Source organism: Saccopteryx leptura, chromosome 7, assembly GCF_036850995.1.
Source record: "Saccopteryx leptura isolate mSacLep1 chromosome 7, mSacLep1_pri_phased_curated, whole genome shotgun sequence".
NCBI lineage: Eukaryota > Metazoa > Chordata > Mammalia > Chiroptera > Emballonuridae > Saccopteryx > Saccopteryx leptura.
In genome coordinates, this window is record NC_089509.1 from 108,393,563 (window position 1) to 108,420,920 (window position 27,358).

At 50.0% G+C, this 27,358-nt stretch overlaps 1 protein-coding gene across 1 annotated transcript; it reads right to left on the reverse strand.

The window, feature by feature from the left end:
* Nucleotides 1–11,615: 11,615 nt before the first annotated feature.
* Nucleotides 11,616–20,344, reverse strand: FAM124B (family with sequence similarity 124 member B). Its single transcript, XM_066345887.1, has 2 exons — nt 19,613–20,344; nt 11,616–12,879 (listed from the first exon to the last, which is right to left on the reverse strand). Exons 1-2 carry the CDS (start codon nt 20,342–20,344, stop codon nt 12,238–12,240), a joined length of 1,374 nt encoding a protein of 457 aa, XP_066201984.1. The 3' UTR covers nt 11,616–12,237.
* Nucleotides 20,345–27,358: the final 7,014 nt, after the last annotated feature.

Below are 27,358 nucleotides of genomic sequence, written 5' to 3' on the forward strand. Positions count from 1 at the left end.
CCCTGTTTCCAGCTTCAGAAAAATGAAAAAAAAAAAAATAAATAAAAAAAATAAATAAATAAAACATCGCTCAGACTTAAATATAAATAAAACGGAAATAATGTAAATTATTTATTCTTTCTCTGCGGCCCGGTACCAAATGGCCCATGGACCGGTACCAGTCCGCGGCCGGGGGTTGGGGACCACCGCTCTAGAGAACCTGTGAATAAGATCTTATTTGGAAAAGCGGTCTTTGTAAATGTAATCAAGGCAATGATTTTGAAATGTGATCATCCTGGATTACACAAATGAGCCCTGAATCCAATGGCAAGCATCCCTGTAAGAGACAGGGAGCGGCACAGAGACAAGACAGTGACATGAAGACGGAGGCACAGCTTGAAGTTTTGCAAACGCAGCCGGGAAAGCAGGGGGGGGGGGCAAGGGACGGTTCTCCACTTGGGCCTCTGGGAGGAGTGTGGCCCCACCAACACCCCGATTTTGGATGCCTGGCTCCAGAACTGTCAGAGAATATCTTTCTGTCATTTTAAGCCATGACATTTGTGCTATGACATTTGTGCCCATTTGCTACAACAGCTTGAGGATACTGATACAAGCTCTAAAGAAAATGAAGCTGACTCATGGAGGCCGGATGCGGGGAGGTCTCACGTTTTCACAGGCAGGTTCTTTGCAAGGAAGAGGTGACAGGAGCCGCATCCAAAAACCCCTTCATCGGGACGTGCAGAGGGCGCTCTTCTTTTATTACCAGATAATGTTTGGGCCAGGAGGTGATACCTATTTTTGTTGCCTGCCAAACATCTCTTCTTACTTCTGATTAATAAAAAAAGCCTCTTTCTTGTGCAGGACCCACATGTTATTCAAGTGGAGCTGACTTCCTTTCTCTGACTCCCCAGCTCTCATTCACACTAACAGACACTGATCACATTATTGGGACACGGTGATTGGCCCATGTGACTCAGTATAAGCCAATCAGAGACCTCCCTGGAAATTTTCTTCTGGAGCTGGGGGCGGGGAGGGGGGGACTCCTTCTGGCCACTAGGGGGCTCTACCTGCACTGTATGATGCTGGGGCTACGGTTCCCTGACACAGTTATTTAAAATGACTCAGTAGCCTTCCTTCTCAGTCTGTGGATCAAATAAGTTTGCAAATATGATGTATATGTTTGCTTGCTTATAGTTTGCATTGGGTGTGGGGGACAGGCTGTAAGCAGGCAGAGTCCTTATAGCCTAAGGCTTAGTTTTAATACTAAGCCTTTCCTACCCTTTTAAGACTAAGATATTCTCAACACTCAGCTATTCCCCACACCCTTGACTGTTGCATGATGTGGAGTGGTGCACTCTTATGAGGAATTCTATTTATGCCTCAGATAAGTGGCTTCGTATCAGAGACTTCCTTATTTGTATACTGGCTTAAAGGCTTTAATTTCTACACTATAATATAAGGGAGACCAGGCACTCTTGCTCTTGGTTCCTAAAATTAGCATTGCAGAGGAGAGGCAGCCAAGATGGCAGAGTGCTGAAGGAGAAGCCAGTTTGTGCAGAGTTTGTGCAGAGAGAAGGAGATGGGGAACGGAGGTGAATGAGGCTGATGAAGTAGAAATCTTTGATTCTAGGAATACTCAGATGAGTCAGTGGCTTTGGGAGCCCTGAATGGAAACGGAAGTGTTTTCCCACTGTGTGTATTTCTTGCCTGCCAGGTGCAAGCTAGGATTAAAGGTAATGGCCCACCAGTTCTTGGCTCTGTTGTTTCATTACCATCTGTCCGAATCAAACCTGAACCTGCATGGGCCAAGCAGCTGTGACAGTGGCTGTGGCTACTGGCTTTACGCAGTCTCTCTTGGTTATAAATGAAAGGGTTCTGACTCATTGAGGTCCTGTCCCCGTGGTCTAGTCCAGAGCACATGTAGTTCATAGACTTCTTTTTTGTCTAGCCTGCACCAAAGTCTAGAAGCCAACCTGCTTTTCAAAAGAGACTGCCCCTCCCCCAGTGGGTCCCATCTTGTTCTCCCCTTAGCCTGATAAAGGGGAAGGAGCAGGTCTTCCTCTTACAGCCATGAGGGAGGAGAAAGAAGCCGCCCAGAAAGAAAAGAGTCAAAGGAATCAAAGCCAAGAGAACTTCAAAGAGACACTGAGCCCCCAAACGAACACTTCTGAACATCTTTGTTTATCCCTTTGAAAATTCAATTCCCTAACACAGTGCCCCAGTTTTGCTCCTGGCCTTCACCTCTACCAGTGTTTCACTCCCTATCAATCTCAGATATTTGGTGCAAGAACAGAACTGATCCTGGCTGATTCAAGCTGGGAATGAGTTTATCAGGAGGCTGGAGAACCAGGCTAAGAAAATGCACAAAAACAAACAAAACAAAAGAGGCTGAACAGATAGAATCACAACCAAAATTGGGCCCTCGGACCAATGTGGACAAAGCGTTCCAGGGCCAAGGACTGACATCGCTCCTTCCTGGAGCAGAGTGCTGCTGCAGCTTCCCCCCATCCAGAAGGAGTCTCCCCATCCCTGAGGGGGAGCGTCGAAACTCCAGGGAGAATACAGCGGATTGGCCACGTCTATGTCTCATGGCCAAGTCAGGAGAGGTGTGGATGGTACTTGTCTCAGGTAGGCTCTGCCTCCTAGTCAGACTCCTAAGATAAAATTTCCTGAACATGCATTAATTTAAAAATACATCTTTCATCCTCTATCAGGATGAAACAGAAAGAAAGAAAAAAAAAAAGAGCTGGCAGATGACCCTATCCTATAGCGATTTGATTGTGTCACAATAGTGCCCTCTGGTGACAGACTGATGATAAGATGAAAACAAGGGAAATATCTACACGCCACGTTACAAAGTCCTGTTGAAATTCAGTCACACTTAGTTTTGTGACTGAGACCAAACCGAAAGAAAATTCCAAGATGCACATATTATCCCGTGAGAGGGCTATAAAAAAGGAGCGTGGCTGATTGTGGACGTCAACTTGAATCAACCACGGTCCATGCCTGCGGGAATTCAAACACTTGTGATGAGAACAGCAAGCATCATTTCTGCTGTGACCGTCCGGTGTGACTGCGTCTCTTGAAGGCAAAACTGGATGCCTTGATGTGAGGCTCGCTGGCTGAGGCTCTTAGCAGCCCAGGCAAGCTCTGAAGATGAAGGCTAGGGATGCGGGCGGGTGCCTGCTGCCCGCATCCTGGGGTCTGGCAGACTGGACATGCCTGTGGAACAGATGGAGGGACTCGGACCTGGGTGGGGAGGTTCAGAGAGCACTGCCGCAGGGACAATGAGAGAGAAGTGCAGTGATACCCTGGAGGGGACAGACGAGATGAGGAAGACGCAGTTGTGAGCTGTCATCCGTCTGCAGTCCACCCATGGAGGAAAAATACACACCTGAAAAAGGGAGGAAGCAGCAATGGAACGAGGGGCTGGTGGGAAGAGACCTGGCACTTGGGACAGACGACAATGATAGGGCTCATCTCCGCTATGGAGTAAATGTTTGTGTTTCCCCAAATTTCTATGTCAAAGCCTTACCCCGGTGTGCTGGTATTCAGAGGACGGGGCTTTGGAAGGTGGTTAGGTCATGAAGGTGGAGCCCTTGTGAGTGCAATTAGGGCTTCGTAAGAGACACAACAGAGCTTTTTCTGTCTCTCTCTCGGCCGGCCGTGTGAGGACACAGCAAGAACGTGGCCTTCCACAAGACAGGAAGAGAACTCTCATTGGAACCCAACCATGGTAGCACCTTGATCTTGGACTTCCCAGCCCCCGGAACATGAGACATACCCGTCTGTTGTTTGAGCCCCCCAGCCTGTGCTATTTTGTTGTGGCAACCCAGCTGACTAGGATAGTCTCTTACCTCTGGCATCTAGAAAATGAAAGATTGTTGTGTTCGCACCCTTTGCTGTGCACCCACTGAATATAGTACAGTGTTTGTAAAAGCACGTACGCTGGTCCTGGCGCTTGGCAAAGGGCTGGGTACTGGGCCGCTCCAACAGGGTGTCATCTGGTCAGGTCCCCGTGACAGGCATTTCAACCTGATACCGCAGGGACAAGCAGCCCCCCCACAGGGCAGGCCTGGGGCAGACAGAACAAGCAGGACATGCCTGGGGAGTGGAAAGGAAACAGGGCAATGTGCCAGGCACAGTGTGGAGGTGCTGTGGGCACCTGCTGAAGCTCAGCTCTCCTTTCCTGCACCCCGCTTCTAGAGGCAGGGTGGGAGAGTGGTTAGGGACACAGACTACAGCCAGACAGTCTGGATTCTAAGCCCAGTTGTGATACCTAACTCATTGTGCAGTTCTGGTTAGGCTCTTGACCTCTCTGTGCCTCCATTTTCTCATCTGTAAAATGGGGGTAATAATAGCACCTACCTTTCAGGATTAACGCAAAGCTTGAACTATTCAAGACAGCACCTCTCATGCCACAGGTGCTGCCTAAGTCTTCCATCCTCATCAGCTTGGACTTAGTAATACTGCCCCTCCTTAGAATTATTATCCTTAAAAGAAACATCTCCGGTCAAAATGGAATTTGTTAAAAAACAATACCTTTCTTCTCATGCTAAGCAGAGACCTCATTGAGATTCTCTGGAATAACTAGACTTGTTAAATAACCTATTTGAAAATAAAGTTTAACAGGAACAAGTTCTTAACATAAATCCTAATTATGGGCTCTCTAGGGAACACAACGCCTTTTGTTTTGCTAACTCATACCACAGTCAATCTTGAAAATTGTTCCAGAACCATCTCAGACCTCAGAGAACGGTTTGGTAGGCGTGAAGGGGGGGGGGGCAACGTTTTTCCGAGGATGTGGGCTCAGTAGCCCCAGAACAGAAGCCCAAGGGGACCTGGAATCGGGGAGCATTTCCTGGGAAGGCCCCCTCTTCCTCACTCCCTCAGAGCATAGCCCTTTTCGAAGTTGCAGCTACATGTCACCCCTTGAGAATCCTCGGGGAGGCTGCAAAGACCAAGTGTTTTTAAAAAGGGAAGAATGAAGACGGTATCAAATCCATGCACAGGAACACACAAAAATGGGGGAGGTGGAGGCCCTGGCCGGTTGGCTCAGCGGTAGAGAGTCGGCCTGGCATGCAGGGGACCCAGGTTCGATTCCTGGCCAGGGCACATAGGAGAAGCCCCCATTTGCTTCTCCAACCCCCCCCTCCTTCCTCTCTGTCTCTCTCTTCCCCTCCCGCAGCCAAGGCTCCATTGGAGCAAAGTTGGCCCGGGCGCTGGGGATGGCTCCTTGGCCTCTGCCCCAGGCGCTAGAGTGGCTCTGGTCGCGGCAGAGCGATGCCCCAGAGGGGCAAAGCATCGCCCCCTGGTGGGCAGAGCTTCACCCCTGGTAGGCGAGCCAGGTGGATCCCGGTGGGGCGCACGCGGGAGTCTGTCTGACTGTCTCTCCCCGTTTCCAGCTTCAGAAAAAAAAAAATAAAAATAAAAAAATGGGGGAGGTGGAGGAGAAGAGAGGGAGGAAGAGGAAAAAGAGAACTGGAAAGAGGAAAGGAAAAGGGAAAAGAGTCTAAACATGAGAGGAGCTTAGAGAAGATGCAGAGTGAAGTGATCAGGAACCTCTTTGGTGTATCACATGGAGAGGAAATTTAAGAGGTGCTCATCAGCAGAGCATGGGGTGTGTGCTTGTGGCTCTCCTGTCTGCCCTGTGCTCCTCTTCCCCTCTCTCCATCTTCCTCTGGGAGGGAAGAAAGGGGCTCCCCCTCCCCACACTTCTCTCCATTCTTATCTACGCTCTGGGCACCTCCATGGGCACCTCTGAGCGTATCTGGACACAGCAAGTAGATTGTTGGGGGAGTGGTGGAGGGACCAAGACCTCTGGACAAAGTCCCATCACGCAGAGCAGGGGTCGGGAACCTATGGCTCACGAGCCAGATGTGGCTCTTTTGATGGCTTCATCTGGCTTGCAGACAAATCTTTAATAAAAAAATAATAACATTAAAATATAAAACATTCTCATGTATTACAATCCATTCATTTCCTACCGCTCATGTTCATGGTTGCAGGTGGCTGGAGCAATCACAGCTGTCCTCCGGGACAACACCAGATTTTTATTGGATAATGCATGAAGTGCACGGGTCATTGTAAGGTCAGAAGTAAACTTTCCTCCTTTTTTTTTTCTTTTTGCATTTTTCCGAAGCTGGAAACGGGGAGGCAGTCAGACAGTCTCCCGCACATGCCCGACCGGGATCCACCAGGCATGCCCATCAGGGGGCGATGCTCTGCCCCTCTGGGGCGTTGCTCTGTTGAATCCAGAGCCATTCTAGCACCTGAGGCAGAGGCCACAGAGCCATCCTCAGTGCTCGGGCCATCTTTGCTCCAATGGAGCCTTGGCTGCGGGAAGAGAAGAGAGAGACAGAGAGGAAGGAGAGGGGGAAGGGTGGAGAAGCAGATGGGCGCTTCTCCTGTGTGCCTTGGCCAGGAATCGAACCCGGGACTCCGGCATGCCAGGCCAACGCTCTACCACTGAGCCAACCGGCCAGGGCCCTAAACTTCCCTCCTTTTAATCAAGTAGTCAGCTAGCTAATTACAGAAACCCTTTTGACGAAGAAGATGGCTAAAAGAAAAAAAAGATGAGGAGTATCGTACTTTTCAGCTGTAATGGACAGAGGAATTCACCGTTGTAGAGAGAGCAGGTTCTGCAATATGTCTAATATGCAATGATAAAATTGCATCGATGAAATGGTCAAATATAAAGCGGCACTTTGACACACGCCATATTACATTTGCATCAAAATATCCAGCGAGGGACAGCAGGAAGAAAGCATGTCAAGAGCTCCTGTGCAGAGTGCAAGCTAGTCAGCAGCAACTCCATATTTGGACCCAATAAGGTGACTGGAATTCGGCTAGTTTTGCTGGTGCTTTAGCAATTGTGAGGAATGGAGAGCCATTCACAGATGGGGAGTGTGCCGAAACATTTATGCTTGATGTTGCCAATAAACTTTTTGGCGACTTTTTGGATAAAGACAAGATAATCAAACGAATAAAAGACATGCCTCTGTCAGCAAGAACTGTTCACAATCGTACCATCATGATGGCAAATCAAATTGAGGCAACCCAAGTGAAGGACATAAATGCAGCACCATTCTTTTCTCTAGCTTTGGATGAGTCAATAGATGTAAGCCATTTATCCCAGTTCAGCATGATTGCAAGGTATGCTGTCGGTGACACACTACCTGAGGAAAGTCTTGCTGTTTTGCCTATGAAAGAGACAACAAGAGGGGAGGATTTATTCAAGTCTTTCACTGAGTTCGCTAAAGAAAAAAATCTACCGATGGATAAACTTATTTCGGTGTGTACTGATGGTGCTCCGTGCATGGTGGGGAAATGCAGAGGATTCATAGCGCTTCTTTGTGAACATGAAAAAAACCCCATCCTAAGTTTTCACTACATCCTACATCAGGAGGCACTTTGTGTTCAGATGTGTGGCGAGCATCTTGGTGAGGTGATGTTGCTGGTCATTCAGGTGGTCAACTTTAATGTTGCCTGAGCTTTAAATGATGACCAACTTAAAACACTATTGGATGAAGTTGGGAATAATTATTCTGGTCTGCTTCTGCACAGCAACGTGCGTTGGTTGTCAAGAGGGAAGGTGCGCAGCTGTTTTGCGGCTTGTCTGAGCAAAATCTGGACTTTTCTTGAAATGAAAAATGTTGAGTATCCTGAGTTAGCTAACACTGAGTGGCTCCTGAAGTTCTACTATCTCATGGACATGACTGAACATTTGAACCAGCTCAACATGAAAATGCAAAGCGTTGGAAATACAGTCTTATCCCTTCAACAAGCAGTGTTTGCATTTGAAAACAAGCTGGAACTCTTCATTGTTGACATTGAAACAGGTTGTTTTACTACACTTTGAAAAACTGGGAGAGTTTAAAGATGCATGCACAGCAAGTGACCTTGCTCAACATCTTCATCTCCAGCAGCTAACGGGCTTCACATCTAATCTCCTGCAGTCATTCAAAGCACACTTTGGAGAATTTTGTGAGTGCACTCGTCTTTTTAACTTCATCACCCATCCACACGAGTGTGCAGTGGACAGCACCGACCTGAGTTACATCCCCAGTGTCTCCATCAGAGATTTTGAGCTACAAGCTGCTGACCTGAAGGCCTCAGACATGTGGGTGAATAAGTTCAAGTCACTGAATGAAGATTTGGAAAGACTTGCACAACAGCAAGCAGAGTTGGCGAGCAAACACAAGTGGGGAGAAATGAAAAAACTTAAACCCGCAGACCAGCTGATTGTCAAAACTTGGAACTCACTTCCCATCACATACCACACACTGCAACGTGTGAGTATTGCTGTACTGACAATGTTTGGCTCTATATATGCATGTGAGCAGTCTTTCTCACATCTAAAGAACGTTAAGACCAACCTACGATCACGTTTAACGGATGGAAGTGTTAACGCCTGCATGAAGCTTAACCTCACCACATATCAACCAGACTACAAAGCCATCAGCAAAACCATGCAGCACCAGAAGTCACATTAATGGTAAGAAGTACTTTATTCATCATTGGTTAGCAACAGCATAACAACGTTATTAAAAAGAATTGAGAGACTTATTGTATTTTAAAAAGTGTTGGTCTTACATAAAATGCACACATTTACTTGTATTTAGTGTTAAACATATTGTATGGCTCTCACAGAATTACATTTTAAAATATGTGGAATTCATGGCTCTCTCAGCCAAAAAGGTTCCCAACCCCTGATGCAGAGGGTAGATAGTAGGCGCAGCTGAGGCGTTGGTCCACGTCCTTTCCTAAGTCAGGGTGTGTGCACCCCAAGTTCACTGCTCTGCTTCCCCTAACCAGCAAAGCAGCCACGAATCTGCAAATGTTACTGTTTCTATTAATGTTTAGTATTGTCCAAATAACACTTGCAAAAAAAGTGTGAAACACGGTTAACAAGGTTAACAATAGCCAAGCAACAGCAGTGCAGCCCTTATAAGGGAAAATGAAATACTCAGATCACCAAGAGTCCCTCAGATTGAAAAAGTGACCCATTATACCTATTAGGGAATACAGTATCATTATAGTTAGGAGTCTGACTAATATGATAAGTTGGATTAAATTTGTGTATAGTTAACCTCTTCCATATAATCTCGATTGAGCTTTAAAATATACTTCAATTCTTTCTCTCTGTAATTCTCCTATTCAACAGATGAAAGTAAATGGCACACACACTAAAACTCTTAGAAAGACTTCTTTTATTTGGAATCATTACATCACTGTATTTTTTTATTGTATCATTGATTTTACTAAAACTTGTTTCAAAAAATTCTTCATTTGCCACCGTGACATTTTTTAAGTGTGGGCCTGAAGGACCAGGCACTAATGCCATCTTGCATATTTATAATGCTTGACAATATCCAAATGCATTCCTTATGCATCATCTTGATTCTTCTAACAACCTGGCATTATAGTAGATAAGACAACAGAGGACCAAAGGGGCTGACAGTTCAGGGTCACAGAAACAGTCAGTTTTTCTTTCTTTTCTTTTTTATTTAGAAAATTAAATTAAATGGGGTGGCATGCGTTAATATGAGTACATAGGTTTCAGGTGGACCTCTCATTAGCATTTGAACTGCTGACTGTGTTGAATGCCCATCACCAAAAGTTAAAACGAGTCCATTTTAAAGCTTGACACCAAACTCCGGGCCTCTTCCACCTCGCCCTCTGCTGCTTGCATTCAACGGTGCTGCAAATTGGATTCCTCTGTGGAGTAGGATAGAGTGGCTGACATTTTAAGAGTGTTTAATTTTACAATTCAATTTTGTAAGGTATTCATTCAAATTTCTCAATAACCTTCCTCATTTCCATGCACTTACATTCTTCCCTGTGTATTACGTTAAAGAAATGTAGGTAGCCTCTTAAAGGTGGAGAAGAAACGTCAGAGCGTTCCCCTGCTGTGCTTTTCAAAGCAGCTGGATAGCTCAGCTTAAATGAGACTTTCCTTCCTAAATGTTATTATAGGAAACCATACCGAAATCAGGTTCTCTGTCCCACTTGCTAAGGTCTACCTTAATCTAGAAGAAAGAGAGAAAATAAGAATGAGAATATATTGATGTTGTAAAGACATCAGTTTAGAAGTCATGTCTTCGTCCATTAGCAACTCTCATCCGTTTGTGTCGTCCTAAGCTAGGCAGAGCACCCTGAACTCAGCCCAGTCTTGCTGTCATAAGATTCGTCCTTAGGGCTGAACACACTCTTCTCCCCAGTGGCAGGTACTAATGAGCCAGATCTCTCAAAGATAGAGATAAATCCATATTTGTTATTTTATGTAACATCTGTCCTGGACAAAGAAAGTTCCTAGAGTATCAGACTGTGGTCAATATGTGCAGTGGAATATTACTCGGCCATAAAAAAGAATAAAATCTTACCATTTGCAACAGTATGGATAAAACTAGAGGGTATTATGTTATGTGAAATAAGTCAGTCAAAGAAATACAGATGCCATCTGCTTTTACTTATATGTGGAATCTAAAGAAAAATATAAACAAACAAAAGCGGCCCAGACTCACAGACACGGAAAATAGACTGGTGGTAGCCAGAGCGGAGGGACTTTGGGGACTGGGTGAAAGGGGGGAGGGAGTAAGAAGTACAAATTGGCAGTTACAAAATAGTCACAGGGATGTGAAGAACAGCACAGGGACTATAGTCAATAATATTGTAATAATTCTGTATGGGGCCAGATGGGATCTTGAAATACTGAGGGAACGTTTTGTAAAATATATGATTGTCTAACCATGAGGCTGTCCACCTGAAACTAATACAAAATAATATTGAATGTCACCTGTGATAGAGAAATAAAAAATATATATATGATAAAAAAAAGAATAACGTTATCAATTCACTGAAACATACAGACATCAGACTTTTTAAAATGTGAAGATAGACCCAACCAAAACACTAGAGCATATGAGCAGCTGAAATTTTCCTGTTACAGTTATAATTGCGACGCATTCTATGCCCAGTCTCCATCTGCCGGTTGTGGAAGCTGACCACGGTCACGTGCAACAAATGTGCGACTGAATTGCGGGAAAAGTTCCTAGAGAAATAAATTTGGATTCCAATGTATTCTTGAGTTGATAGAATAGATTTATCATGGTGGTGAAACCATAAACACATTTGACTTGATGGCCACCGAATGCATGTGCACCATATATCAATGTCTTATTCAAACTTAGGCACCCAATAAATATTTGTTGAATGAATGAGTGAATGAATGAATATTGCAAAGGAATGTAGGAAGTCAAACATGGCCAGAGGAACCCAAGTCCTACTCCAGTAACCCAACCAACGCAACGTTCCGGCCAGAGGAACCCAAGTCCTACTCTGGTAACCCAACCAACGCAACGTTCCAGCCAGAGGAACCCAAGTCCTACTCCGGTAACCCAACCAACGCAACGTTCCGGCCAGAGGAACCCAAGTCCTACTCCGGTAACCCAACCAACGCAACGTTCCGGCCAGAGGAACCCAAGTCCTACTCCAGTAACCCAACCAACGCAACCTTCCCGCCACGCTCTGTGGAGATCTCTGTCACATTCCTCTCGGGTTAATAAGGTGAACCACTGGCCCCATGTAGTTGTGCAGAAGCAGATGAGAAACGGAGGGGCAGGAAAACCCTACCTCTAGGTGTTCACTTTTAACCTGATTCTTTTGGCTTCCGGTGTTTCTGCTCATTAAACAGGGGGAAAAATCAATTACTTTCAATTTTCAAAACACTTTGCATGTTAACTCATTCCAGAGGCAAACAACTTGAAAGTCAAAGCCACTAGAGGGTATGTGGTGAACAGGGCCTAGTTATGAAAGGAGGTCACATAGAAATGAAAAAAACACTAACGAATAAATAGTCCATGCTCTCCAGGGGGATGAGCTCTGTAACCCCAGTAAAAGTTAAAGCCAAATTACAGACACTCATCAACACTGTGTAACACATTCAACTCATCTGCATACAGTGCAATTATCCTGCTAGGTGCTGAACTCAACACTCCCTGCTGGGTTAGCGTGTCTCCCGGGACCGAGGCGCAAGCTTTTTCCCTTGGCGTTTGTTAGCTGTGTTCCCTTATGACCATGACGGCGAATAAACAACCGCTTACAGCGCCATTAGACCTTGAAGAGTTGAAATAAAAGCAATACAGACCTGTGCATAGCTAGCATTCAGGCCCCCTCAGAAGAACAATAAACAGTGCTCCGTTTCTGGAACACTGCGTTTGGTCTGGTGTTTTAGAAAACCACACTATGGGTTTTGTGCTATATAAAGAATTCTTCTTCTCCGCCTTCTTTCTCTTCCCCCTGAGCCGGTAGGTGAAGGGGGCCTTTGGAGATGATCTTCCTTGCACCAAGGTCCCTGTGGGCAGCAAGTGACAGAAGATGGACCCTTCCCTTCGAGGCTCTGTTGCTTCTGGAGGCAGCGGCCCCTACGGAGGAGGCTGGCGGCGGCTGGCTGCTGTGCAGAGCCCTGGGGAGTCTGTTCAGAAAAGATGGCCTGGGTTCAGAGCTGACCACGGTGCACCCCGTGTCAACATTGGTCTCTGCCTCCAGCTTCTCCAAGCCGTTTTCCCGACTGAAGACCTTCCTTCTGGCTCCAGGCTCGGGGTGGGTGGAGCGCAGGGGCAGCAGGGCCCCTGTGCCCGGGACGCTGGCCCGGGACGAGCCCCTTTCCCGCGAGGTGCCGGGGGCGCTGTGTGACGCTGGGCTCCCGCTGGGCTCGGGGAACTCCAGAGAACCCACCTTGAACCTCCGGCCCCGGCTCCTCCGCCTTCTCAGCTCGAGGGTCCTCCTCGTGGAGACGAGGGCCCCCTGGGAGCCCTGGGGCAGCGTGTCTGCTCCGGAGGCACCGTTCAGAAAGGAAAGCTCGCTTTCCCTAACACCAAGTCCTGGGTTCGAGGCGATCTGTCGGACAAAGGAGAGATGAACACGTGTCACCTATGTTTTCTACTCACGAAGTGCTAAGAGCAGACTGGCCGACAGGCCGTAACTCGGCTGCGCTGAAGAGAAGCAGTAAGCACAGTCCTTCAAAGGCCTGAGCTGCTCACTTTGTCTCCGGGAGAATCGTCTGACATTGTATCCTCCCTTTTTATTAGACCCGGGGACGTCGTTTCTTCTGGAAATAGAAACTGCCATGGTATTTCCTCAACCAGAAATCCTTTGGGGTCGGTATTAGACTGCCCAACTTGGTGGAAGAAATCCGTAAGTTTTTCTTTTTTTGACTCATTTGCATCAATACCAACAAGAATATTGCTGGATCTTACTGTAAGAGGGTGTTTACTTTTGTATGAAAGTGACAAATTATCTTCTAAAGTGACTACACTAGTTTGCATTCCCAACAGCAATAAGTCAGAGTTTAGATTACTCCTCCTCTTCACCAGTATTTGGTGTTGATGGGTTACTTTTAGGGTTCATTTTCTAAATGATTATATTTAAATGCATGGTATGAAACATTAAAAAATGTTAACATCAGCCCTGGCTAGTTTGCTCAGTGGTAGAGCCTTGGCCCGGCATGTGGATGCCCTGGGTTCAGTTCCTGATCAGAGCACACAGGAGAAGCACCCATTTTCTTCTCCACCCCTCCCTTCCCCCCTTGTCTCTCTTCCCCTCCTGCAGCCATGGTTCCATTGGTTCAAGCAAGTTGGGCCCCACCCCAGCACTGAGGATGACTCTCTGGAGCCTGCCTCAGGCACTAAAAATAGCTAGGTTGTCAACCAACCAGTAACAGGGTTGCTAGGGGTGGGGAGGTAGAGCATGGCCTCAGAGGGATTTGCCAGGTAGATCCCAGTGGGGGGTGCATGTGGGAGTCTTACTTTCTGTCTCCCGTCCTCTCACTTGAAAAGAAATGTTAACTTCTAAGACCTAACTGTCAACAGCAAAACAATAAATGTGTCTGTGATATTTGAAGAAAAATTGACCTATTTTCTCATTTTTTGTTTTTATTTTCCAGAAGTAAAAATGAGAAAATCCATAAGTTTATTTCTTGGGGACATCAGTTAATTTTCTAACAACCATGAATGGAAAGAGAAGCCTGAATACGTTCCCCGCACCCCTGAGTCAGTCTCACATCAGAACAAAGTTGGTCCTGAAGCCACAGCCAGCCCTGGGGCATCCCGGGGCCTCCAGCAGTGCCTGCCTGATCCGGAACCAGAGCCCGTGGGCCCTCCCTCCTCTCAACTCTGCTCACCCAGTCCCATGGCCCCTCCACTGGGCCTGTCACCTTAACACATTCCCCCTTTGCAGGACCCGACTGAAGCCGAGCACTCTCAGGCCTCCACCCACTCTGAGCGCCAGCACTCAGTTCTCCCATTGCATCTGCTCTTAATAGCAACACCTCCTCCGCCTGCTCTCCTCGACCCACTTCTGTCTTCACCGCTTTCCGTAGTCAGCGTGAGTCTGAAGGCCCTCGGTCCAACCATTTCCCGGTACCTCCAATACCTCCAGCTGCCCCGCACGGCTCCCTCTCTGTCACTCTGTCCCTCCAGCCCTCCCAGCCCTGGGCCCCTCCACCTGCTCACATCTCCTGAACTCGCACCCAGGCTGCTGATCCAGGCACATGACTGTTCAGATTAGGGCCACCGGGAAGCCTCCTGCTTCTCTAGCCACCGCTCTCCGTTCACCATGACAGTTGTTTCAAACCTTCTGAACTGTCCTCAAGCAATGGCACAACCTCTGCCTCTCTCTCACCAGATGGTCTCACTGTCTAGATTACAGAGAAGACAAAAGCTGTTGTTAATTAGCAACTCTCTCAGTGTCCTACCATTGCGACTTTTCCTATCCTCTTCACAGCGTGAGTGACGGCTCTCTGCTGTGCAGTGAGTCCACCGATGTCTGCCCTCCTGGGGGTCCTCCCCTATCAGTTATTCAACTTCTCCCACTTTATTGTCTTATTGCTTCACTCAATCTGTTTCTCATATAGATAGGTAGATAGATAGATGATAGAGAGATAGATAGATGATAGATAATTGATAGGTAGATAGGTGATAGATAGATAGATAGATAGATAGATAGATAGATAGATAGATGATAGATAGAGAGATAGATAGATGATAGATAGAGAGATGATAGAGATAGAGAGATAGAGAGATAGATGATAGAGAGAGAGAGAGAGAGAGAGAGAGAGAGAGAGAGAGAGAGAGAGATAAAGTAGATAGATCTTCCTTGCCAAGACCAATGAAATCTGCTTAAGTCCATCTTGAAAAACACATTCTTTTAACTCTCTTCCCCCTGCCACCTCTCTGTGTCCTCTCCTTCACAGTCAAACCTCTTTATAAGACTTGTCCACACCCTAGCTGGTTGTCTCAGTGGTGGAGCACTGACCCAGCATGTGGAAGTCCCAGGTTCGATTACTGGTCAGGGCACACAGGAGAAGCAACTATCTGCTTCTCCACCCCTTTCCCCACCCTTCCCCTTCTCTCTCTTTTTTCTCTCTCTTCCCTTCCAACAGCCATTGCTCTGTGGAGCCTCAACCTCAGGTGATAAAAATAGCTCAGTTGTGAGGATGGCCCCAGATGGGCAGAGCATCAGAGACCCAGATGGGAGTTGCCAGGTGGATCCCAGTGGGGGCTTATGCAGGAGTCTGTCTCTGTCTCCCCTCCTCTCGCTTAAAAAAACAAAAACAGCCTGACCTGTGGTGGCGCAGTGGGATAAAGCGTCGACCTGGAACACTGAGGTCGCCGGTTCGAAACCTTGGGCTTGCCTGGTCAAGGCACATATGGGAGTTGATGCTTCCTGCTCCTCCCCCTTCTCTCTCTCTCTGTCTCTCTCTCTCACTCCTCTCTCTCTAAAAAAATCAATAAATAAAATATTTTAAAAAACAAAAACAAACAAAACTTGTCCACACTCATTTTTTCTACTAACCTTCCCTTATTTCCCTTTCCTCTGACACTGACTTTGCCTCCTACCACTCCATTGAAATCGCTCTTGCCGAGATCAATTGTAGGGGGACAGTCAGTCTCCTTGTCATTTTTACTGTGGTCTGGTAGAATTTTACAAGGCTGACCTTTCCCCTTCACATTTGAAATCTTCTTCTCCTTAGGCTTCTATGTTAACCCAATCTTCTGGGTTTTATTCTTCCTGCCCCTCCACCCTTCCTAGTGCCCCTGGGAGGAGCCTCTTCCCCTGTTAGAGCGTAATTCTTCAGTGCTATCCTGGGCCCTCTTCTCTTCTCACTGTACACACTCTCCTATAGCACCTGACTGTGACCTGAATGACGAATGCTCCCGGAAGTATAACTGCAGCTCAGACCTGTTCCTTAAGCCTCTCACTTATCTATCCAACTGTCTCTGAGGCCTCAGCTCCACCACACTCAACATTTCCAAAACTGACCTCATCTCCCCTTCACACGAACCCTGTTCCACTTACTCTTTTCCTTGCCTTAGACTACGGCGACCTCAGCCTGTGTTACACAAGAGAGAGCATCGTCTACCTCTCTTCATCCGCGATGTGGCAGATCCCCATTGACTGCCTCCCAGAGATCCCCTCGGGCCTTCCTCTGCTTCATGCCTACGGCCGCCAAGCCTAGGGCAGGCTGTCATCAGCTCTGGTCTGAATTACTGCGGCAGGCAGCCGGCTGAAGGGGCTCCCCAGGGACGCCGGCACCTCCCTCTAATCCAAGGGTCCCCAAACTACGGCCCGCGGGCCGCATGCGGCCCCCTGAGGCCATTTATCCGGCCCCCGCCGCACTTCTGGAAGGGGCACCTCTTTCATTGGTGGTCAGTGAGAGGAGCACATTGACCATCTCATTAGCCAAAAGGAGGCCCATAGTTCCCATTGAAATACTGGTCAGTTTGTTGATTTAAATTTACTTGTTCTTTATTTTAAATATTGTATTTGTTCCCATTTGTTTTTTTTGTTTGTTTGTTTGTTTTTACTTTAAAATAAGATATGTGCAGTGTGCATAGGGATTTGTTTATAGGTTTTTTTTATAGTCCGGCCCTCCAACAGTCTGAGGGACAGTAAACTGGCCCCCTGTGTAAAAAGTTTGGGGACCCCTGCTCTAATCCATTCTCCACTCCAGCGCCAGAGGAGTTTGAAAACAGTTGTGATCCCGTCACCTTCCTGCTTCAGTGGCTGCCCGCTCTTCTGGAGATAAGCTCAACGCCCTTCAGGATGGCCTAGCGCACACGCCCCAGCCTGCTCCTTCTTACCCCGGCCGGATAATCACCACTTCCTCCCTTTCAAGCCCCACTGACCAAAACTGAACTTCTTTCAGTTCACTCGACATTGTTTGTTCTCTCCTAGTGCCGGGGTTTGCGTGTCTTTTCTCCTCCGTCTGGGCCGTGTCTCCTCTAACCCTTAGTCCTAGAAACTCCCACTCCTGTTCTCTCCAAGCTTGCGCGTCATTTTCTTTTGGAAGCCTTCTTGGTACCATCGGATCTGGGTTAGAGGCCCCTAAGTACTGGCTCTGCCTTTCATTACTTGTGGGACTTGAGACAAGTTACCTGATCTTTCTGTGCGTTAGTCTCCTCACCTGTAAAGGGGGATAATTAAGTATCAACATCACAGGGTTTTTGAGAAGATTAAACGATAAGAGTGCCTGGGGCATAGTTGTGCTAAGAGTTGGTTATCATCATCATAATTGATGTTTTTGCTCCCTGGCCAGCAGCCTGTACGCCCCATGTCCTACCCCACAGTGTTTGGTGCACCTGCCCGCTGTCTCCTCTGGGTCTGCCTCCAGACTTGGACGTCTAGGGCAGGGGGCCCAGATAAATTCTTCATCGCTGCATTTCCAGTAATTGGCACAGTGCCTAACACATGGTAAACAATCACTGGAGACTTGCTGAATAAATAAAATTTGCTTTCTAAAAAATATAAACATTTTTTTTTTGCATATAGAAATATAGACTCTATAAATTATGCCCCTAATTATTGGACATTAGGTATTTATAAAGTCTTATCGAGAAAATTAAAAGTGATTTTCATCACATGGCTGGCCGTCTCTGCAATCTTTTGAAGAGGCGAAAATGTCAACTTTTTATGAAAGGTTTAAAATCCTTAGACCATATGGCAAAAGCGAGTGCCGCATTATTGTTACAGAAATGCAGATGTTTGCAGTCAGAATGAAGCATTTGTAGAAGAAACATAATACTGAGTGAGTGAGATAAATTCCTTGAGGAACAATAAAGTTCCTTCTGCCTCCCCCCAAAATGGCAAGTTGTAATACATTTGTAGAAATTCTAATTATTCAGAGCCCATCTTTCTAAAGAATACTTGTAACATGTTAGAAATGGAGAACTAGGTTCTTCATCTTTTCAAGTTTCAGGGATATGATCTTGATGAACAAGAAGATCATCTGTCATTCAATGGGCTCTAAACACTATAGGAACAAGAACATATATGTACATCACTGAAAAATGATTAAGCTTTTAAAGGGCAGACTGACATCATAAAGGGAAAATAATATTGTCTCTTACCAAATGTGATTCCAAGAGATTGCAAAAAAAAGATTTCTCTTAAATTGAAGGAAACAAAAATTGCACAGAGAAGAGTTATATAGACAGTAAGCAACCGCTTCCTGGCCTTTCGGCTAAGATCAAGTGCGGATGGTGAGCAACCCCCAAGCAGGGCGCTTGCTCATTTAAAAGTTGAAGCCACCAAGTACTAACCAGGCCTGACCCTGCGTAGCTTCCGAGATCAGACCAGATCAGGAACTTTCAGAGGGAAGGGGATGAGGGGATGGGGTCCGAGAAGGTAAAGGGATTTGTGAAACTATATATATAATACATAACACAGAGATATAGATAGCAGGACAGCAAATCCCAGAGGATGGGGGGAGGGTTTAGACGGGAGGGGGGCAAGGGGGGTTTGGGGTGGACACGGGGGTGGGGGTGAGGGAGTTATTTCAGTGGGACACTTGAATCCATGTAAACACTATAAATTAAAATTAATAAAAATTTGTTTTAAAAAGTTGAAGCCAGTTTCTTGAACCTGCTATTCTATAGCAGCAGCCCTCTGAGCAATGCCCACAAGTGTTCTTTCAAGGCAGAATCAAGCAGTGTGGGTGCCGTGGGGACAGGAACGGAGAATGGAAAGGAAATGAGAGAACCGAAGAGGAAGGAAGAGGGTCCCAGTGAGGGCCGCTGAGAGTCAGAACTGCGAGAGGAGACATCAAGAAATGCTACGGAGGAAGAAGAAAAAGAATTACTTCACGAAAGACTATGTTCTTTCACTTTAAATGACTAACAAGAACATAAACATGAACTTAGCTGCATGTCTGCCGATACAATAAAAAGAAACACGTGCTTGTTTATGCCAAACGAGCTTCGGAATATGTACCTTTCCTGAAGAGACAAACTTATGTCCCCTCAAAACAAGCAGTCAGTCAACAAATGGTCTGAAGCAGCTGTCTGCCCACAGAGCCTGAACTTACTTATCTGTCAGACAAGGGGATTTTATTAGATCAGTGACTCTCAACGCTGCTACATGCTACACATTAGAATCATCCAAGGAGCATTTTTAAAATGTCCATGTCTGGGCACCTCCAAAGATTCCAACCTGACCGGCCTGGGAATTTTTGTAAGCACCCCAGAGATTCTGATGTACAATCAAGGCCGAGAGCCCCCCCAATTAAATCACCTCTCAGGCCTACCCCCCCTCCCAGGTGCATCCACAAGACCATAGAGGCGAACGGGACTACCTGGAGCAGAATCTTGTTGCCATCGTAGTCCTGCGTTTGCCACCTGCTGCGGCTGATGGGGACACACGGATGGGGCAAGAGAGGCACTAACTGGCCAATCTCTTGAACCTTAAACTGCAGCACCGAAGACTCCTTGGGGTCCACCGACATTCCGAGGGGCAGCTGCTTCAGCGACAGCTGCAGGGTGAAGCTCTCGGTGGCGTAGAGCACAAAGAAACAGAAGCTGCTCTTCTGCACGGCGGCCTCTCTCTGCAGGATCATCTCGTAGAGGCTGATGGCGTCCTCGTAGTTATCAAAGGCGCAGTAGAGCGTCACTCTCAGGATCTCGGTGCCGCAGTGCACCTGCCTCACGCCCCAGACGGGCATCTGACTGTCCAGGCTGTAGAACTCCTGGTCGGCAAGAAGGTAGGGACGGGGCTTCCCCTGCGCCTTGGGGGCAGGGTAGCACTGCCACGGCCACCGCTGCAAGGATTCCAGCACGCGGAACAGCCGCTCCTCTCCGAGGCTTTCGTGCAGAAAAAGCAAAACAGACATCCCCGGGAAGCGGGATCGCCTGGGGTGGCCCCTGTCATGGTTCCTCACGGGACTGGCCCGCTCTGACACCAGGAAGAGACGGACCTCCGGGCAGATGCAGTCCAGGAGCTGGTCCAGAGTGTGCTGCAGAAGCGAGCCATGCCCAGCGTGGGCAAGGAGGTGGACAGTCATGGCCAGAGGCTCTTGGGTCTCGTCCATCCTGGATCGCTGGAGGTTGGCAAAGCGTGGAGGAGGCCCCCGGCTTCTGAAATGAATGAAGGAAGAGCGAGTGGTTCTCACGCAGAGCCTGCAGCGCACCAGGAAACCTTCAGCTGCTGCAGAGCGAGGCTCTGACCTGTGGTCCCGGTTGCTGGTGATCCTGCAGCGAGAGAATCTACACAAATTCGGGCACAGCAGCTTCCCCGCCACACAACAGCAGTGGAGTTGATGTCATCCGGCTGGTGCGTAATGTAGCTGCCTCTGTCCGGAGTTTCCAGGCACTCCCTAGGGTTTGTGTTTGACCTAAAAACCTGCAATCCTGAGAAACACCCGGCTGGGTGGTTCTTCCAGACACTCCGTGGAAAGGAAATGACCGGCAGAAAGGAACCCGAGCCGGCTCTGTTAGGCCGATAGCAATCTGTTTAGCTGAAAAGACATCCATTTTACGGACCCACAATGGGTTCTGATTTCCTGCACACAGCTATCTCGTGGTGTTGACGGGAGCCTGCCAGGCCACCTGAACACAATGACGGCTCTAAAACAATTCTCCACACTTGTCCCCTTGCCAGGATTTTTACCCCCTTTGTCCTTTTATTTTGTTTTGAACAACTGATGCTATGGCATAGAAGACAAGACGTCTGGTCTAATTTTGAAGTTATTTGCTCTACTGCCAAGTCTGAGGGTAGGGACTAAAAAGATGTTGCAAAACTTAGTCTCTCTTAATTCATACCAATTCTTCAGAAAGAGCGAGAGCTTTCCAATATCAGTAAGTGTTCGTCTCTATTGAGGGTCTACTAGGCACCAGTCATAAACCGTCCCAAGACTACATAAATTGATTTAACCCTCCAGAAAACCTGTGAAGAAGTGACAATTATCTCCAAACAACTGATGAAGAGATTGAGGCACCAAAGAGTTAAGTAACTCACCTAAGGTCTCACAGCTAAAAAATTGGAACCTATTGTAGAAACTGAGAGGTCCCCTTGTGAAGCAGAGAGGAGGTGCCTCTCTGGAGCCTGGAAGTCCCGGCCTAGATTCTCTTCTTAAGGATAAGGAAAGGATGCCAAAAACACAGGCTTGCCCCAGATATACTGTGCACTGTTGAATCTTAAAATGAATAATCTTCAATAAAATATCCAAGCTTCAAACATAACAGCCACCCTAATGTGTTTCATATTTCTATTTGAAAATCATTTTCCATTCTGATAGCTATGCTCTAAAAAGGTATAGCCAAGCATATATTTTTTTGAAACACAATTCTTTTTTTTTTTTTTTAGGTGAGAGGAGGGGAGATAGTGAGGTAGACTCCCACATGTGCCCTGACCAGGATCTACCTGCCAACCTTATCTGGGGCTGATGCTCAAGTACCAAGCTATTTTTAGTGCCTGAGGCTGATGTGCTCCAATGGAACTATCCTCAGCACCGAGGGCCACACTTGAACCAATCGAGTCACTTGCTGCAGGAGGGGAAGTGAGAGAGAAGGGGGAGAGGATGGGGGAGAGAAGCAAGTGGTCGCTTCTTCTGTGTGTCCTGACCAGGAATTCAACCCAGTACTTCCACACACTAGGTGGGCCCATGCTCTATTCTCTGAGCCATTGGCCAGGGCCTCAAAACACAATTCTTTTTTCTTTTTTTTTTTTTGTATTTTTTCGAAGTTAGAAGTGAGGAGGCAGTCAGACAATCTCCCGCATGTGCACAACAGGAATCCAGTCGGCATACCCATCAGGGGGCGATGCTCTGCCCATCTGGGGCATTGCTCTGTTGTGGCAAGAGCCATCCTAATGCCTGAGGAGGAGGCCATGGAGCCATCCTCAGCGCCCAGGCCAACCTTGTTCCAACTGAGCCTTGGTTGCAGGAGGGGAAGAGAGAGATAGAGAGGAAGGAGAGGGGGAAGGGTGGAAAAGCAGATGGGTGCTTTTCCTGTGTGCCCTGACATGCCGGGCCAATGCTGTATCGCTGAGCCAACCGGCCAGGGCCTCAAAACACAATTCTTAAAATAAGCGATTTATTAACACTTGTCATGGAACACAGTGCAACTTAGTTTTTTCTAAATTAAAAAGTGCTTTTGTGATGAAACATATAACTAACTCTGACTTTTATAATATTTTATTTAGGAAAAGTCCTTCGATTGAATAATAACCAAACACAACATCAAATATTGGTATCCATGGAAAGAAATTCTTTCTACTCAGTTTTTCTTTCTAAATCTAGCCTAAACATCTAACCATTTGTTGTGAGTCCCATTCTTTTGCATTAGAAGAATCACGAGAGGTTTTTGTTAAGGCGTGATCGTTCTCAAGGTTTTAAAATGTACCCTCATTTATGTTAGACATTGGCATTTGAAGGCATAAACTTTCTCATCCTTCACTGTGATGCGACCCCATTTCCCCGTCCTTCCTCCCACTCCCCACGCTGACTGTATCGAGCACATTCAACTTCAGACGTGGCTTTCAAAACAGCCTTAACAATTCCGGAAATAACTCTAAAGGTCCAAGGAGAAAAATTATACCCCTGAGACAAAGACAATAACTCCCAACATTTTGTGCAAGGCAAGTGTTCCAGCCCTTGTATAGGAAAAGCTTTTGCTTCGTGATGTTGTTTCGATCTCCCACCCAGTGCGAAGACACACGTTTTTCCTCACGAGGTTGTCAAACCTGTCAGGGTTGAAAAGATTTTAGTAACTGATGGCAGGCAAAGTGCCAAGAAACAAGGGGGGTGGAGCAGGAAGACAAGAGGTCCCGCCTGTCTCCTCTCTGACCGGCTGACTCTGCAGTTATTTCTCCAGGAACAGCCTGAAATACTGACCCTGGGAGCGCCTGCTTCCCCCCTCCTCCCCGCCCCCCCCTCCTCCCCGCCCCCCCTCCTCCCCCCCCTCCTCCCCGCCCCCCCTCCTCCCCCCCCTCCCCGCCCTCCCCCCCTCCTCCCCCCCCTCCCCGCCCTCCCCCTCCTCCCCGCCCTCCCCCGCCTCCCCGCCCCCCCACCCCCCTCCTCCCCGCCCTCCCCCTCCTCCCCGCCCCCCCCACCCCCCTCCTCCCCGCCCTCCCCCTCCTCCCCGCCCCCCCCCCTCCTCCCCGCCCTCCCCCCTCCTCCCCGCCTGCCGCCCACCGTGGGCCCGGATTCGCAGCTCTGCCGCCGTGGGAGCGCTCCGGTTCTGCAAGCTGCTCTGTGGAAGGTGCGGACACAAATCCAATCCGAGGGGAAGTCAGCTTGACTCCTGGCTCCTGGACAGCTGACGCCCGAGCCTCTACCTTGTTTCTCTTAAACTTGGCAGTGACGCCCGGGGAGGTGTGAGCCACCAGCTCCTGGATGGCAGCTGATTGGTCAGCCCCCACCCCCAGGCGAAGTGGAGGAGCGGTGACAGGTGGTACCAGGAAACCTGTGAGGCAGCTAGTGGTGAGCGTGCGCTGGAACGCGTGCTCGTCCACGGGCCTCGTCCCTGCTGTCTCTCCTAAACACACCGGGTGCGTTAGAACCCGGAGCTCCTGGTGCCGCCCCAAGACCACGCGGAGAAAGCGCTTCTCTCTCTCTCTCTCTCTTTGTATTTTTCTGAAGCTAGAAACCGGGACAGACAGTCAGACAGACTCCCGCATGCGCCCGACCGGGATCCACCCGGCACGCCCACAGGGGGCAACGCTCTGCCCACCAGGGGGCGATGCTCTGCCCCTCCGGGGCGTCGCTGTGCTGCGACCAGAGCCACTCTAGCGCCTGGGGCAGAGGCCAAGGAGCCATCCCCAGCGCCCGGGCCATCTTTGCTCCAAGGGAGCCTTGGCTGCGGGAGGGGAAGAGAGAGACAGAGAGGAAGGAGGGGGGGAGGGGTGGAGAAGCAAATGGGCGCTTCTCCTATGTGCCCTGGCCAGGAATCGAACCCGGGTCCCCCGCACGCCAGGCCGACGCTCTACCACTGAGCCAACTGGCCAGGGCCTCTCTCTTTATAAATGTGCTAATGGATCCCACATGTTGCGAGGCAGGCCCCGTGTGGGGAGCAGAGACCAGGTCATCACCACGCCCCGCTCTGGAGGAGCACCCGAAAGGACGCCATCAGGGCTGTGATAAAGGTCACTGCAGGATGCCAGGATGGTCCCTCGGAGGAGGAGCAGCTGACATCTGAGAGAGGGCCGAGGAAGCCTCCAGGCGGAGGAGATGCTACTGAGGTCCGGGAAAAGGGGGGGAGGGGGGAGGCCCACAGGTGAGGAGCTCGGGTTGGGGAAGGGGGAGGGGACTCCAGGGAAAGAGACCTGCTGGGGACTAGCCACACCTGGAGAAGAATGAAGGGCCTGCGACACTCTGGCGGAACTGCAAGCAGCTCACCTTGGCTGGCGGGTGGAGACAGAGAAGGAGGCAGCAGGTGAGAGGTCAGGAAGGCGGCCAGGGCCTCTCACTCAGGTCACCCTGAAGGTTTGGGATTTTCTTCTAATGGAAACCGAACCACAGAGGAGTTGGCTTGGAGGAGGAAGTCATCCTCTGAGGGCAGCACGGCCGGAGGGACACAGGGAAAGCCGGAGTCAGTGGACAGCTCGTTCGCTGGCTGGGTGCGGGCAGCGGCTGCGGGGGTGGTCCAGGAGGCTTCCCAGGGCGAGGCTGCCAGACACCGATAGGGAGCAGAGTAGGGAACACCCACCGAGGAGAACAGCAGGGAGGGAGGGTGAGGGCTGAGGCTGGGACGCGGGAGTGCAGGTGCCCGTGGGACATCAGGCTGGAGTGGGCCAGTGGCCACCTAACCCAGAACTTAGGGGAAGCATCAGGTCGGAGAACGTGGGAAGGGGATTCCTGGGTCTTTAGGTAACCACGGGAATCGTGTGAGGACCCAGGTGCAGACGACGTGATGAGGACAGAAAAGGTAAGATAGCAGGACCCCGGAGTGCCCAGTTTAAGGGACAAGTGATGTGTCAGTGGCGCCCAGAGAGAATCAGAGCATGAGTGTGTCATCCTAAGCCTGTGCTGGCGAATGTGTGTGAGGTGACAAGGACTTCAGGAAGTGGCTGAACAGACGTGGTAGCTCAGCGTTTGAGAACAACGTGTGTGACTCACTCCTTCAAACAAGCAAACGCAAAAGAAGCCCCAAGGAAACCAACCCCGGGCCCCTCAAGCCTCTGTTTTCCTTGTTTCCGAAGCAACCTTAACTCTGCTTCTTCGATGCCCAGTTGCTCACTGGGGGCTTGGCCTTGCAGAACTGAAGGCCACAGCTAGGCAAGAGGTGCCGCCGGAAAGGGTCTTTTCACTCTTACTTCCCAAGCCCTGAGAGCCCCCAGCCCTGTCCCTGCAGAGTCCCCAGCCCTGTCCCTGCAGAGCACCCAGCCCTGTCCCTGCAGAGCACCCAGTCCTGTCCCTGCAGAGCCCCCAGCCCTGTCCCTGCAGAGCACCCAGTCCTGTCCCTGCAGAGCACCAAGTCCTGTCCCTGCAGAGCCCCCAGCCCTGTCCCTGCAGAGCACCAAGTCCTGTCCCTGCAGAGCGCCCAGTCCTGTCCCTGCAGAGCACCCAGTCCTGTCCCTGCAGAGCGCCCAGCCCTGTCCCTGCAGAGCACACAGCCCTGTCCCTGCAGAGCACCCAGTCCTGTCCCTGCAGAGCCCCCAGCCCTGTCCCTGCAGAGCACCAAGTCCTGTCCCTGCAGAGCGCCCAGCCCTGTCCCTGCAGAGCACACAGCCCTGTCCCTGCAGAGCACCAAGTCCTGTCCCTGCAGAGCCCCCAGCCCTGTCCCTGCAGAGCCCCCCCCAGCCCTGTCCCTGCAGAGCCCCCAGCCCTGTCCCTGCAGAGCCCCCAGCCCTGTCCCTGCAGAGCCCCCAGCCCTGTCCCTGCAGAGCACCCCCAGCCCTGTCCCTGCAGAGCCCCCAGCCCTGTCCCTGCAGAGCGGCCCCCAGCCCTGTCCCTGCAGAGCCCCCAGCCCTGTCCCTGCAGAGCCCCCAGCCCTGTCCCTGCAGAGCACCCCCCAGCCCTGTCCCTGCAGAGCACCCCCCAGCCCTGTCCCTGCAGAGCCCCCAGCCCTGTCCCTGCAGAGCACCCCCCAGCCCTGTCCCTGCAGAGCCCCCAGCCCTGTCCCTGCAGAGTCCCCAGCCCTGTCCCTGAGAGCACCCAGTCCTGTCCCTGCAGAGCACCCAGCCCTGTCCCTGCAGAGCCCCCAGCCCTGTCCCTGCAGAGCACCCCCCAGCCCTGTCCCTGCAGAGCACCCAGTCCTGTCCCTGCAGAGCGCCCAGCCCTGTCCCTGCAGAGCCCCCAGCCCTGTCCCTGCAGAGCACCCCCCAGCCCTGTCCCTGCAGAGCCCCCAGTCCTGTCCCTGCAGAGTCCCCAGCCCTGTCCCTGAGAGCACCCAGTCCTGTCCCTGCAGAGCACCCAGCCCTGTCCCTGCAGAGCCCCCAGCCCTGTCCCTGCAGAGCACACAGCCCTGTCCCTGCAGAGCCCCCAGCCCTGTCCCTGCAGAGCCCCCAGCCCTGTCCCTGCAGAGCACCCCCCAGCCCTGTCCCTGCAGAGCACCCAGTCCTGTCCCTGCAGAGCACACAGCCCTGTCCCTGCAGAGCACCCAGCCCTGTCCCTGCAGAGTCCCCAGCCCTGTCCCTGCAGAGTCCCCAGCCCTGTCCCTGAGAGCCCCCAGCCCTGTCCCTGCAGAGCCCCCAGCCCTGTCCCTGAGAGCACCCAGTCCTGTCCCTGCAGAGCCCCCAGCCCTGTCCCTGCAGAGCACACAGCCCTGTCCCTGCAGAGCACACAGCCCTGTCCCTGCAGAGCACCCAGTCCTGTCCCTGAGAGCACCCAGTCCTGTCCCTGCAGAGCCCCCAGCCCTGTCCCTGCAGAGCACACAGCCCTGTCCCTGCAGAGCACACAGCCCTGTCCCTGCAGAGCACCCAGTCCTGTCCCTGCAGAGCCCCCAGCCCTGTCCCTGCAGAGCACACAGCCCTGTCCCTGCAGAGCACACAGCCCTGTCCCTGCAGAGCCCCCAGCCCTGTCCCTGAGAGCACACAGCCCTGTCCCTGCAGAGCCCACAGCCCTGTCCCTGAGAGCACACAGCCCTGTCCCTGCAGAGCACACAGT

What these genes read in the sequence shown, in the direction of transcription:
- FAM124B (XM_066345887.1), bottom strand. Translation starts at nt 20,344, where the DNA reads ATGGACGAGACCCAAGAGCCTCTGGCCATGACTGTCCACCTCCTTGCC. An exon ending in GCAACAAGATTCTGCTCCAG is followed by an intron (nt 12,880 to 19,612) that starts GTAGTCCCGTTC and finishes TTTGTCCGACAG; the next exon opens with ATCGCCTCGAACCCAGGACT.